The sequence below is a fragment of the Saccopteryx leptura genome, chromosome 6, assembly GCF_036850995.1.
Source record: "Saccopteryx leptura isolate mSacLep1 chromosome 6, mSacLep1_pri_phased_curated, whole genome shotgun sequence".
Lineage (NCBI taxonomy): Eukaryota > Metazoa > Chordata > Mammalia > Chiroptera > Emballonuridae > Saccopteryx > Saccopteryx leptura.
The window spans coordinates 125122599-125137496 of NC_089508.1; the positions used below are offsets into that span (position 1 = coordinate 125122599).

Consider the following 14898-nt stretch of genomic DNA (forward strand, 5'->3'; position numbering starts at 1 on the left):
TTAAGAGTTTGCTTAAAAACTTTAATCACTGTAAAAAAAATAGAAGACTGGATAAAGAAGATGTGGCACATATACACTATGGTATACTACTCAGCCATGGGAAATGATGACATTGGATCATTTACAACAAAATGGTGGGATCTTGATAACATTGTGCTGAGTGAAATAAGTAAATCAGAAAAAAACAAGAACTGCATGATTTCATACATTGGTGGGACATAAAAGCGAGGCTAGGAGACATGGACAAGAGTGTGGTGGTTATGAGGGGGGGAGGGAAGGAGGGAGAGGGGGAGGGGCACAAAGAAAACTAGATGGAAGGTGATGGAGGACAATCTGTCTTTGGGTGATGGGTATGCAACATAGTTGAATGACAAGATAACCTGGACATGTTTTCTTTGAATATATATAACCTGATTTATTGATGTCACCCCATTAAAATTAATAAAAATTTATTTATAAAAAAAAGAAGCAAGAAAAAGCTCAAATAAACAACTTAACCCTGCATCTAAAAGAACTAGAAAAAGAACAACAAATAAAGCCCAGAGGAAGTAAAAGAAAGGAAATAATAAAGATCGAGTGGAAATAAAAGACATAGAGGCTAAAAAAAAATACAGAAGCTCAATGAAACCAAGGGCTGGTTTTTTGAAAAGGTAAACAAGATTGATGAACCTTTAACCAGACTCACCAAGAAAAAAAAGATAGAGGGGATGACAATGGAGTAGGCGGACGTACCAACTTCCACCTCCCAGAACCAAAGTGGATTACAACTTAATTTTAAGAACAATCATCTGGAAAAACCAATTTTGGACTAAACTAAGAGGATTCTTTAACCAAGGAACACTGAAGAAGCTACACTGAGACTGGTAAGAAAAGCAGAAACCCGGAGGGGGCTGCCCAGCTCTGGGGAGCGAAGGGCAGCCGGAGAGACTTGCGTGGCTGGAGGGGAGTTTAGCGGAGAGTGGAGGGTCCCAGCCCCCAGTAACGAAACTCCAGCCTGCGTCCCATTGCCTAGAAGAGGTGTATGAACAGTATTTAGCTGCGAAACAAGCCAGGATACTGTTTGCAAGAAAGAGACAGATTTCTCAGACCCAGGATTTATCTTAAAGCAGGGGTCCCCAAACTTTTTACACAGGGGGCCAGTTCACTGTCCCTCAGACCATTGGAGGGCCAGACTATAAAAAAAACTATGAACAAATCCCTATGCACACTGCACATATCTTATTTTAAAGTAAAAAAAAAAAAAAAAAAAAAAAACGGGAACAAATACAATATTTAAAATAAAGAACAAGTAAATTTAAATCAACAAACTGACCAGTATTTCAATGGGAACTATGCTCCTCTCACTGATCACCAATGAAAAAGGTGCCCCTCCCGGAAGTGCGGTGGGGCCCAGATAAATGGCCTCAGGGGGCCGCATACGGCCCGCGGGCTGTAGTTTGGGGACCCCTGTCTTAAAGGGTCTGCACAGAAAACCTCTTTCACAGCCACTCACCTGGGGCTCTGGGGGACAGGGAGAGAGGAGAGGACTGGAGTACCAGGAAGAGAGTGTAATCTAGGAGGCACAGGGAGAAACACTTTAAGGGACAGCCACACTAACCCCTGGGCTGAGTCACTCCCCAAATCTAAAGTGAATATTTTTCCTGGAACCAGCAATACCAGCAAAGGGAAGCAGGTCAACAGCCAAAAAGAAGCTCTCCTGCTGCAGTCAGAGCAAGGAATTGCTTAGAAGCAGGGAGCTATCAGGGATACAGTATTGAGTGCTAAGTTCTGAGCTGCGTCGCCACCCCCACACTGCTAAGTGCTTGCCGGAGGGCAGGCAGAGGCAGGACGCAGAAGTGTGGTCCCATCAGTGGGGGTGGAAGCAGGGGACTGGCCACGGCAGCAGCTGCAGCCCAGGCGCGGGACCACAGTCCCACCTGTGGGGGCAGAAGCCTGGGCTGGCTACAACTGAGGCCCAAGCACGAGCACAATCCCGCCCACCAGGGGCGGAGGCCAGGGGCCGGCCACGACTGCAGAAGGGGCACATGAAAGTGGTCCCACACATGGCTTCGGGCCAGGCATGCGAGAGCAGTCCTGCCTGCGGAGGTGAGGCAGAGCTGCAGTGACTGCTGCAGCGACTGCTGTAGCAGGCTGGCACCGGCAACTCTAGTGCCCAAACACCCAAGGCGGCAGCATAGGGGGTGGCAGGTCTGAAGACAGACCATACCTAAGGAACACAGAAGCCACACACATTGGACTCCTGTGGCCACACCCTTCTTATACACAGACAAAATGGGAAGGCAGAGAAATGCAACCCAAATGAATCAATAAGAGAAATCCCCAGAAAAAGATCTGAATGAGATGGAAATAACCAAATTACCGGATGCAGAGTTTAAAATAATGATTCTTAGGATGCTCTAACATCTTAGAGCAACAATGGATGGACATAACGAGCACCTAAATAAACAGATAGCAAGTATAAAAAAGGACATTGAAATAATAAAAAAGGATCATTCAGAAATGACAAATACAATATCATAAATGAAGACCACACTAGAAGGAATTAAAAGCAGGATGGATGAAGGTGAGGATCGAATCAATGAGTTAGAGGACAAGATAAACGAAAGCACAGAAGCAGAGCAGCAAAAATAAAAAAAAAAAGCTCAAAAAGTCTAAGGGAACTCTAAAAGAGCTCTGTGACAACATAAAAAGAAATAACATATGCATCATAGGGGTTCCTGAAGGAGAAGAGAAAGAACAAGGGATAGAGAATCTGATTGAAGAAATCATAGCTGAAAACTTCCCTAAATTGATGAAGGGAAAAGTGATACAAGTTCAAGAAGCACAGAGAGTTCTATTAAGGATGAACCCAAAGAGGCCTACACCAAGACACATCATAATTAAAATACAAAAATTAAGAGATAAAAAAAGAATACTAAAAGCTGTAAGAGAAAAGCAGTCTGTTACCTATAGAGGAGCCCCCATAAGAATGACATCTGACTTCTCAACAGAAACATTAGAGGCATCAGAACAAACACAGTGTTCATACTTCCTCACTGGTGATGCTAATTTTGAGCACTGGTAGAGTGTTGCCCAGTTTCTCCACCAGATAATTATTCTTTCTTTTTCTCCCTTGAAATTAGCAAACAATTTGAAGGACCTATAAGACCAGGGTAATATCTTGCTCCACATCAAAATGTTGCCCAAGGTTTAGCATCTGTTGATGGGTCTTGCCCAATCCCATCATTACTATGGCAGCTGCAAAAAAGATTTTCCAACTCCAGCACTCCCTCAGTACATAAAAGCCCTCAAAATCCCTCAGAAGAAAGAGCTCTCCCTCCTTCCACATGTTTACTATGTTTATAATAATAATCTACTTCTTGTTGTAGGCTCGTGTATTTTCTTTTTTATATAGTTTATAATTTATTACCATACTTATTTGGGTGCTCACAGTATTCTAGGTATGGCCAGTAGGAGCCCCTTCAAGGTGACCTCAATGCCCTTGTGGCATGTCCCCATTGTTTTTTGTGAACACTTCTAGGCTTATCCTGTGCTTCCCCGTCCCTGGAACTAGTCATTTGTCCAGGATATGGTGCCTTTTGATGGGAAATGGTATTAGAGACCAAGATTAAGTATGCTTGTTGCTAGAGGAGTGTTTTTGCTCCTTAACTTTCTTAGCAGACAGAGCCAGGAAATATATGCATGTATATATACATATGCACCCATAAAATATGCACATTCACATACATATACATATATGCAGGTGCATACAAATGCATACAAACATGCACATATATGTAATTTCAAGCTCATGAATGCATACTACCTCAAATGTTGCCTTCCCCCATTCCATAGTGGTAAGACTCCTTCTCCACAGTGAGGTCCCTGGCTCCCAAAAGCATCCACTCCTAGGTACAACCACTTTGGGAAAATGTTTGGCATGTCTACTACAACTAAACATTCAAGTACCTATATAACCTAACAGTTCTGCCTCTGGGAATATCCCCAGCAGAAATGAGGACTTATGTCTACCCAAAACATACAAGAATGTGTATAGCAGCTTTACCTATAAGTTTCAAAAACTGCAAACAACCCAAAAGTTAATCAATGATAGGAGAAGTAAAGAAATAGTGATATGGTCACATGGCAGAATACCAAATGGCTATGAAATAGTGATAAATGCAATCATGTGAACATATATCATGGACAGGAAGTTAAGTAAATGATGTCCAACATGAAAGAGTATGGATAGTATTATTCATTTATAGGAAATCCAAAAACAAGCAAAACTGTGCTGCCGGACGGCAGAGCAGTGGTAACCCTTGAGGCTTGTGAGGACCGAGTAATGACTCGGAAGGGGTGGGAGGGAGCTGGAACGGTCTATAACTTTATTCGAGCAGTAGTAACACAGGTGTAATCCAAATACAAAAACCAAGCCATAAACGTATAATTTAAATTCTTTGATATATATGTTACAGTATATCCTAATTTAAAAAAATTAATACAGCTACAAACCAGGCTGCCAATGCAATTAACTCAACCAAAATGATCTAATCAGACCAACTTCACATGTGTTCAGGAAATGACAGCCCCGTCAAAACTTAATCACCCTCCTGGCCGCTACCGCCATTCTGTTTTGAGACATCCAGGGTTAGTGCAAATGGGAACATCCCAGGATGCAAATGGTGCATCCCAGGATTTGACAATACAGCATGCGGGCTTAGGGTCTGCTGGTAGTTTTGTGTTGAGTGGAACTGAACTGTCTTTTACACCTCCTCCTGCCTGCTTACCCCTGCCAAGGATCAGTTCCAATCCACACCCTCACTGGCTTATGCCTTGTGTATAAAGTCACATGATTATAGGTGTCCTCTTGGATTGATTGTTTATAACTCAGAAAAGTTGGCTCTGGAAATCCTAAATGCTCGTGGATAGGGAGGGCAGCATGTGGTGAGGGCTTTGTGAGGAGGGCGGACGAAGCCCACACCCCCAGACAGGCGTCCCTCCTCTGGGAGTCTGCCCCGTTGTCCAGGCAGACCCAGAAGGTGAGAGATGAAACCTTCCCTCCCTTGATTGGGAAGGCTTCTCTTTTGCTCAGGGCTCAAAAATAAGAGATGAGGGAAAGTGTACGGCCATGTACCCAACTTTAAATGAACCACAGCCCCCTGGGGTGGCTTGCTGCCAGACCCCACTCTAAATTCAGCCAGCCTAAACCTGCATATCTAACCAACCTCAAGGATGCTGATGTTGCCAGTCCAAAGACCACATGGTGTAAGAGAAAGAAGGTGAAAATCAGAGCATCGAAGTTCAAGGGCTGAACTCTACATAATAGTCTAGGAACTTGAGCAAGCAACATACTCTCTCTGAGCCTATTTCCTTGTCGGTATAAGAAAGGTAATATGTGTCCTGCTTGCCTTATGGGATTGGCATTCATATTATAAGTTCATTAGTGGGTTTTTTTATTAAACTATAGTTGACTTATAATATTATATTAGTTTCAGGTGTACAACATAGAACTTGATATTTATATACATTACAAAGTGATCACCACACAAAATTATTATACTCATCATACAAATGTTAGTATAGTATCACCGACTATATTCTCTATTCATTTGTGTTTTTAAAACCATCAATCATTGCCTGACCTGTGGTGGCGCAGTGGATAAAGCGTCAACCTGGAAATGCTGAGGTTGCCGGTTCGAAACCCTGGGCTTGCCTGGTCAAGGCACATATGGGAGTTGATGCTTCCAGCTCCTCCCCCCTTCTCTCTCTCTCCCTCTCTGTCTCTCTCCTCTCTAAAAATGAATAATAAAAAAAAAAAGTTTAAAAAACAAACAAACAAAAAAAAAACATCAATCATTAAACCAGAGGTTCTTCACTTATCTGTGTCATGCACTTCCTTGGCAGTCAATGGATACCTTCTCAAAATATTGTTTTTAAGTCTATAAAATCAGATACAGAAGATTACAAAGGAAACCAATTATATTGAAATATAATTATCAACATATTTTTAGAAAACAAATTTGTAATATAGTAACATGTGTTTCTTTTAACATTAAAATAGGAGATCTCTTGGAGGGTCTAATAATAATTACAGTAATTATTATAAACAGCGATGAGTTTTTAAACAATTTTTCAAAGTGTTTGTAACATCTTAATGTCATATGAACATGTGACAAAGTCACAGTACTATTATGGTATGTTGCCTACATTTACTATAGAAGGAATGCGAAAGCCCTGGCCAGTTGGCTCAGCGGTAGAGTGTCGGCCTAGTGTGTGGAAGCTCCAGGTTCAGTTCCTGGTCAGTGCACACAGGAGAAGCGACTATCTGCTTCTCTACCTCCCTGCCCCCTCCTTTTCTCTCTCTCTTTCTCTTTCTCTCTCTCTCTCTCTCTCTCTCTTCTCCTCTTCTGCAGTCATGGCTCAAGTGGTTCGAGCAGTTGGCCCCGGATGCTGAGGAAGCCTCCATGGCCTCACCTCAGGCACTGAAATAGCTCGGTTGCCAAGCAACAAAGCAGCACCCAGCTGGGCAGAGCATCACCCAATAGGGGACTTGCTGGGTGGATCCTGGACAGGAACATGCAGGAGTCTGTCTCTCTCCCTCTCCACCTCTCACTAAAAAATAAAAAATAAACAAAATGTTTTTAAAAGAAGGAATGCTGACATAAGGATGTAATTGACAGACCCTCCCAAGGTGGTCGTATGAAGTGAATAGTTGTGTTCCATTTCCAGATTAGTTGACATATTCTGAGTCTCACTTGGGTTTGTGCCACTTGTGGGCTTTTGTGGAAGCTCACAGACTAGACAGAAAATGACCGGGCTGCAGACCTCCAACAGGTGCTGTAGTGGTGGCCAGTAGTGTCGGACCCCTTTGCTCTTGAATTTGTTGTGCTACTTCCCAAAAAACTTCTAAGAACGGCTGAAAGATTAAGCAGCTTAGAATTTTGCTAGTAGGAGAAACTTAACCTTCATTTTCCAAAGGAAGAAACAGATCTTTAGATTGCAGGGATCTGTTTGCTCTAAGAAAACCACCTTCTTTATCTGATTGTGGAAGCTGGTGGTTGGGTTGTCAGCAACAGGCATTAAGTTGATAGGATAGAGTGTCTGAGAAGCAGGGCTTAGCTAGATGAGCAATCCCTGCAGCAGTCTTGGAGAACGGTATTGCTGGTGCAGACAGGTTAAGCTAAATGCATATGCCAAGCAAGTGTCAACAACTAAAACTGGAATAAAACCCCAAATGTCAAAGAGTGATTCCCTCACATTAGCAGAGCTGTAAGGTTGACTTTCAAACAGGATTTGCCAATGCTTGACCTTCAGTGGACATACCTACTGGCAAGAGTCGTGAGTCCCCTGCACCTTTTTGTGGGGTAGACCTGGACACCGTTCAGAGCCCTGGGACTGTGTGCAGGCACATAAACCATAGGCACAGCTGTTTTTGATGTGCCCAGTCAGGTGGGGGCTCTTTTGGGAGCTGTTTCAGAAGCTAACCTGTGAGCACACAGAATCAGGACCACGGTTGCTCAAAACCTGATGTGGCCTTTTTTTTATGCTTTGTTGTTTTATGGGCAAAGATTCATCTAAACCTTTAGAGGGGATGTGTGGGTAACAATAGTAAACAATGGAAAGATTCAGGATCCCACGTTCGGTTCCTGGGAGGCCCTGGCAGCTCTCTCTTATGCAATATTTCAAATGGTTCCTTCCTGGACCTTTTGGTTTCCAGATAATAACCTCTTCTACAATGTTGCCAATAAGAGCAATAAAATCTTAGCCAGAACTTACCTCAATTCTAGGCTTCTGGAGTTCTAGATGGGATTTTAAGAAGCTAGAAAAAAAAAAAAAAGGAGGAAATGAAGGTATCCCTCAGGAGTATGTCTGCTCGTGCTTTGTCCTTTGTGTTAATTTTTAAAAATTTAAGCCTTAGGCTCTGGCTGGTTGGCTCAGTGGTAGAGTGTCGACCCGGCATGTGGATGTCCCGGGTTAGATTCCCGGTCAAGGCACACAAGAAAACAGACCATCTGCTTCTCCACTCCCCTTCCCCTCCCACAGCCATGGCTCGATCGGTTCAAGGGGGTTGGTCTCGGGTGCTGAGGATGCCTTTGTGGCCTCTGCCTCAGCTAAAAAAATGGCTCAGTTGCTGAGCAACAGGGCAACGACCCAGATGGGCAGAGCATCGCCCCCTTAGTGGGCTTGCTGGTAGATCCCAGTCCATGCACATGTGGGAGTCTGTCTCTCTGCCTCCCCTCCTCTCACTAAAAAATAAAAAAAAAAATTATTTTAATGTTAAGCCTTACAAAAAAGTAATACAGGCATATGGTAAAGTGAAATTTAAATGGTGGTAAGAAGATATAAGATGGGAAATACTGGCTTCCTTGTCATCTCCTATCCCAACCTAAACCCCATTTTTGTTCCCAAGTATTAACAGTTCTGTGACTGTCTTTCTCTAAAAAGTTTTACACAGGTGCCTGCTTGTTTTATTTATATGCTTTTATTTAAAAATATACACAAGTGGGATTGTACCAAACACACTGCTTTGCATTTTTGTTTCCCTTAAAAATTATCAGCCCTGGCCAGTTGGCTCAGTAATAGAGTATCAGCCTGTCATGTGGATGTCTCGGGTTCAATTCCCAGTCAGGGCACACAGGAGAGGCGATCACCATCTTCTCCTCCCCTCTGCCTCCCCCTTCTCTCTTTCTCTCTTCTCCTCCTGCAGCCACAGCCCGATTGATTCAAGCTCGACCCCAGGTGCTGAGGATGACTACATGGAGCCTCCACCTCAGGTGCTAAAAATAGCTCAGTTGCAAGCATGGCCCCAGATGGGCAGAGCATTGATCCCATATGTGGGTTGCTGGGTGGATCCCAGTCAGGGCACATGTAAAAGTCTGTCTCTCTGTCTTCCCTCTTCTCCCTTGGAAAAGAAGAAAAAAAAATGATCATGGAGTTCTTCCCATACCCACACACACAGACCTGTCTCATTGTTATTAGGGCCATAGTATGTGGATATCCACAATGACAATTTACCACGTTTCCCCATGTAAAAGACATACCTTAATTTGGGGGCCTGAAATTTGAAAAAAAAAAAAGGTATTACATAAAATTACTGAACTCAAGTTTTATTCATCATAAAATTCATACAACTCATCACTGTCAAAACTCCCATCCACTAGCTTGTCCTCATCTGTGTCTGATGATGAATCACTGTCTTCAACAATGAGCATAAACAAAAAAGTGGGAAATGCAGGTAAAAAAAAATCTACAACCACTGTATAAGATGCACCCACTGTTTAGACCCCAAATTTTTTGAAAAAAGGTGCCTCTTATACCTGACATACTTAAACAGTCCTCTACTGATGGATATTTAGGGTTTTTTAGTTTTTCTACATTTAAAAATAATATATGCAGAGAATATCCCTGTTATAATCACTTTTGTATGTTTAGAGAAGGGTATTACTCAACTAGTTTCCTAGAAGTACAGTTCTTGGGTCAAACTCTAACCATGCCGTCAGCAGGGCGAAGGCTGCTGAGGTGTCTGGTCAGCAGAGGCCTAGGAAGGGCCCATTGGATCTAGCAACATGGCAGCTTTGGCAATGTTCATTTGAATTGTTTCAGCAGAATAATGAGGGTTAACAATCAAACAGGAGACGTTTGAGGGGTGACTGGAAAATGAAACAGAAATGTGATGCACAACTCTCAACAAGTGTGGTATTTGATAGAAAAACACCACAAACCTATTCATCCTCAGTCCCTGCCCTTGACACTTCTTTGTCACTTCAATAAACCCAACTGGTTTTATAGTTTGGATTCAGTATTCCACAGCTGTAGTCATTTGGTAGCCATGGCAACCAGCCAGCCAGGGACAGTGTCTGCAGCAGGTGCTCTTCCACCCACTGGAGCACCTGCCAACGTTCAGGCCTGGGGAGCCCATTGTGGAATCACTGCTGACAACTGGGTTAAGACTCCGAGAAGCCTGCCCTGGCCCATTAGCTCAGTTGGCTGGAAGTGTCTTCCCAAAACGATAAGGTTGTGGGTTCAACCACCAGTCAGAGCACACACGGGAACGACCAATGAATGCACAACTGAGTGGAACAACGAATGAATACTTCCTTTCCCCTCCCCTCTCTCTCCTTTCCTCTCTCTGTGTCTCTAAAAGTCTATAAAAATCAAGCCCTGGCTGAATAGCTCAGTTGCTGTCCTGCAGTGCAGAGGTTGCCGGTTCAATTCCCCTGGTCAGGGCACCTACAGGAACAGATGGATGTTCCTGTCTCTCTCTCAAAAAAAATTAAAAGTAAAAAAGTGCCAGGAGGCCTGTGTTTTAGGGACTCCCATTGAGACCACAAGGCTAGCGGGGTCTGTGGTGCACCAGGGAAATGAGACCTTCGTGAGGTGACCACTATTGAAGCTGGGCAATGGGTGCCTGGAGGTTTATAGTATTGTTCTCAATACTTTTGTTTGTATTTTTTGTTGTAATTTTCCCACAATGCATAACTAAAAAGCGAAGTCCTAGCAGCATTGTTTACTGTTTATTGTTTAAATTTAGGAACTCTGTCAAGTGAAAATTCAAAGAGCCAGGGATCACCCTGGGAGCCCACTGACAGGGCACATCAAGCAGGGTTTCTTTTTTTATATATATATAAATTTTTATTAATTTTAATGGGGTGACATCAATAAATCAGGGTACATATGTTCAAAGAAAACATGTCCAGTTATCTTGTCATTCAATTATGTTGTATACCCATCACCCAAAGTCAGATTGTCCTCCGTCACCTTCCATCTAGTTTTCTTTGTGCCACCCCTCCCCCTCCCCCTTCTCCTCTCCCTCTCCCCCCTAACCACCACACTCTTGTCCATGTCTCTTAGTCTCGTTTCTATGTCCCACCAATGTATGGAATTGGAGAAAAAGGAATCCTCTTCACTGTTGGTGGGAATGTAAAGTAGTACAACCATTATGGAAGAAAGCATGGTGGTTCCTCAAAAAACTGAAAATAGAACTACCTTATGACCCAGCAATCCCTCTACTGGGTATATACCCCAAAAACTCAGAAACATTGATACATAAAGACACATGTAGCCCCATGTTCATTGCAGCATTGTTACAGTGGCCAAGACATGGAAACAACCAAGCAGGGTTTCTAACCTGCCATTGGTCTGTGGGCTTCAAAGGGCCATGGGTCTAAGGGAAGACAGCCTGCTTTCCATGCTGGCCTTTCTGCTCCATTAATCCTGACTCCTGCTTTCTGCCCCTTCCCTCTGCTGCCTCCCTCATGAGTATGGGCTCCAAATCCCAGTTCTGTCATTTACCATCTTTGTGAACTTGCTGTTATTCCCTCTGGGTCATCTCTGAAAGACCGGATTACACATCTGCTTAGCAACATTATGAGGATTAATTTTAACGGCATGGGAGGAAGCATCTAACATATCTCACAGCCTTGAAGGCCTCACAGAAGTCAAGGAGGGAATAGAAATGAATGAAGCTGACCCAGTGGGAGGAAATCTTATGAAATCTCTTGGCTTACCTCTAGCTTTGCCACTTTTAGGAGACATAGAAGTAGACAATTTGTAAGAAAAATTCACTCAAGGCAAGCAGGATCACAGAGGGTATAAATAATTTATATTCATTAATAAATGGAGAATAAACTACAACTTTAGCCTCAGTGTTGAAGTATATTAGGGAGTGGTAGGGATTGGGGCAAACCAGAGAATGCCAGCTCCATCTTAAAGGGGCAGTCTGCAGCTCCAACCAATTGCTGCCTCGAGGGAACGGAGACAGCGTTAACATATCTTCTTTTACAAGTCAAGCTAGAACTCTAAAAATTTTTATGTGAAATCTCCCAATTCTTAAATTTAAGTTCAATTATATTTAAAAAAGAAACAAAAACAATATGAAGGCCAAACTAAACCCATCTACAGGCCAAAATCAGCAGCCGAACTGCCAGGGTGCAAGCTCTCACTGAGATAATGGGATGCAATAACTTCCCCTCGCCGACACTCTCACCCTTCATTTCTATGGTGGGAATGATCCACGTGGGGTGAGGGCGTGATGAAGCCCAGGAGGATGTGATCTAGATGCCTCATCCTGCCCCAGAGCCTACACCAGTACCTGGCACACAGTGGATCCTAACGAAAAACATGATGAATTCATAAGTCAGTAACCGAGGGTGGGGGTGGGGATCAGTTCAGGTTCTTGGGCACACTCTGGGCTTACCTGGGGAACTGTCTTTTATTCTCAACAGCCTTGCGAAGTCGTTCCGGCCGCTCCATCATCAACGGGAACTGGGCCATCGACCGGCCTGGAAAATATGAAGGTGGAGGGACGATGTTCACTTATAAGCGTCCAAATGAGATTTCAAGCACCGCTGGAGAGTCCTTTCTGGCCGAAGGTCCCACTAATGAGATCTTGGATGTCTATGTGAGTTTGGGTGTTTCTGGGCTGTTCTCTGGATTTTGTAGCTCATTGCTTCCAAGGGCCACTCTTAGAACAAATAAGCAACAAACCAATGCCCATGCTCACTGAGACCCTCTGAGCAAAGTCTTTGGAGGTGTCCTTAAATTTCGGCTTTCAGGCCCTGGCTGATGGCTCAGTTGATAGAGTGTCAGCCTAGCATATGGACATCCCAGGTTCAATTCCCAATCAGATCACACAGGAGAAGCAACCATTTGCTTCTCCCTCACTCCCTCTCCCCCTTCCACAGCCAGAGGCTTGATTGGTTCAAGCATGGCCCTGGGCATTGAGGATGGCTCCTTTGGAGCACATCAGCCTCAGGCACTAAAAATATCTTGGTTGATTCAAACATTGGCCCCAGATGAGGTTGCCAGGTAGATCCCAGTCAGGGTACATGTGAGAGTCTATCTCCCCTCCTCTCACCTAAAAAAATAATAATAATTGGCCTTTATCTTTACCATTCGCCCTGATGTGCCTAGCTCACAGAAACCTTAAACTCTACCAAATTTAAACTCTACCAGGTGCCTGTAACCCTCAGAGTTTATGGACCCAGTAAAACCAATTTTACTTGTTGAACCAAATCAGAGGCAAAACGTATCCTTTATTTCATGAGCATTGGCTCCCCTCCAGGTACTTTCCTCCTCATACGAATTTGGCACATTTTCTTTTTTATGGCAAAAGGAAGTCAATGCCTGAAGCAAGACAAGCCCGTTCTCAGTTCCCAGCCCTCCTCAGATCCTAGTCCAGCAAAGGAAGACAGGAGAGCTGGGGAGTGCTCCAGCTGACCCAATGAAGCTCAGAGTAACAAGCACAGGGTTACTAGTTATTCCCTGCTTCTTGGAAGACAGAACTCCGATGTATTTAACAAGAAACTAAATTATTAAGTTACACAGTTAAAGATGGTCTTTATTTTTTTTAAAAAAAGAAACCGCTAAAATCCAGTCTTCTTTAAAACAATTAGGAGACAGAAGGTGACAAGAAATAAGAGCTTGAGATCGAGTCCTTCCGATCAGAAGTGTGAGCTCACGCATAGATATGCATTCTCTTACCACCTCCCAAGCCAGCACAGATGTGTGCTATATCGGTTTTATGTTACGACTTCTCCACCTATACGGTTACAAGTTTGTTCCTCTTAGGCTGGGTGGCTCATGGACTAACAACTGTCAAGAAAGCCTATATCAGATATCTTTTTACACTGCCCAATGGGTTGCTGCACTCTGGGTAGATTTCCAATGGCATCAGGGGAAAAAAACCATGATTGCTACAGGCCTGCTGTGGGTGGTCTAGGATGTGGTGGCCAACAAAAATTTTATAAACAGGACAAGGTTTGTCCTGGCTGAGTGCTCACGCGGAAGAGGGAGAGGCGGTCTCCCACCTCAGACTGACTGTGGAGTTGTGTGAGAGGACCAGTGGGGAGGGGGGGGGGCAGGAACCGGAGGCCACATACTGTGTCCCGGGGCTCTGTGTGCACACTGTGGTTTCCGAGTGTCCCCATTCCCTCAGGTGACTTATGGAATGGAGGTCTTGTCCCACACGTGGGGAAGAGGTGGGAGGTAATGGTATAGATGCACATGGCAGACAGACTCTGGAACCAGACAGGACCCACCTGTGCAGAAGTCGCTCATAGATGCTCGTGGCTGACAGGACTTCAGAGATCCGCGGTGATCCCGACATCCTTCTTCTCCAGATGAAGAAATAAAAAACTGAGGTGAAGGGACATGTTCTAGGTTACACAGCCAATCAACAAGAGAGCCCCTTTATGAAGCTGCGGGGACAGAAATAGCAAAATGTGGCCATGTCTCCTTGCCTGGCTCCTACTGACTCTGTAACTTCCCCTCGGCATCTGCCCCAGCCCTTGCTCCACTGCCCACCAAGCCCGCCCTGGGCCTCTGCACTCGGGGGCCACAGAAGGGGTTTATGCTGCCCAGCCACGCAGATTTATTCTGTGCTTTGCCCCAGAAAAGTTCACCGCTGACTCCCACAAATCCACACAGCTTCCTGCTGGCTGTCCTGCTTCTATCATCAGTTCCTAAGAAGGCTGGACCCAGGGAGAGTTACTACCCTTATCCCTGTTTTCCTGACCCCATCTCATTGTGGTTCTGGAGTTTTCTAGGGGTAACAAGGGGTAGGACCCAAGAGTCAATGAGGGAGAGGGTTGGGGCAGGTTCTTTCCCCGGTCAGCCTCACTGCCAGGTGGGAAACTTGGAAAGAACCTGAAGGATCCCAGGCTGGTTCTGCCAGAGGTCTGCCCTTCTTTGCACAACTCTATCTTGCCACCTAGTGGTCAGGCGGGTTCTCTGGCATGTAAACTTACCTATTGGAACATTTTGAGGGCCCTGAGCCAAACGTAAGCCGGGGGATAAGATGGTTGGGAACCAACAAAGAGGTTCCACTACCGTTGACCCCACTTCCTGTTCAGAAGTTATAAAATGTTGACTTTCAGCTTAGTTCTCTTTTAAGTTTTAACTTCTTCAAAAGAAAAT

At 44.3% G+C, this 14898-nt stretch overlaps 1 protein-coding gene and 1 long non-coding RNA gene across 4 annotated transcripts in view; one reads left to right on the plus strand and one right to left on the minus strand.

The window, feature by feature from the left end:
- The window catches only part of THSD4 (thrombospondin type 1 domain containing 4), a 715204-nt gene that overhangs the window by 645033 nt on the left and 55273 nt on the right, over positions 1-14898 (plus strand). For all 3 annotated transcript variants that reach the window (XM_066388579.1, XM_066388578.1, XM_066388580.1), the window contains one exon: positions 12207-12382. In XM_066388579.1, coding sequence (XP_066244676.1) covers positions 12207-12382 — 176 coding nt within the window. The remainder of the gene's footprint in view (positions 1-12206; positions 12383-14898) is intronic.
- On the minus strand, positions 8556-14100 carry LOC136407927 (uncharacterized). The gene is made up of 3 exons (XR_010752031.1): positions 14022-14100; positions 12179-12263; positions 8556-8884 (listed from the first exon to the last, which is right to left on the minus strand). It is a non-coding gene; the product is annotated as an uncharacterized lncRNA (long non-coding RNA).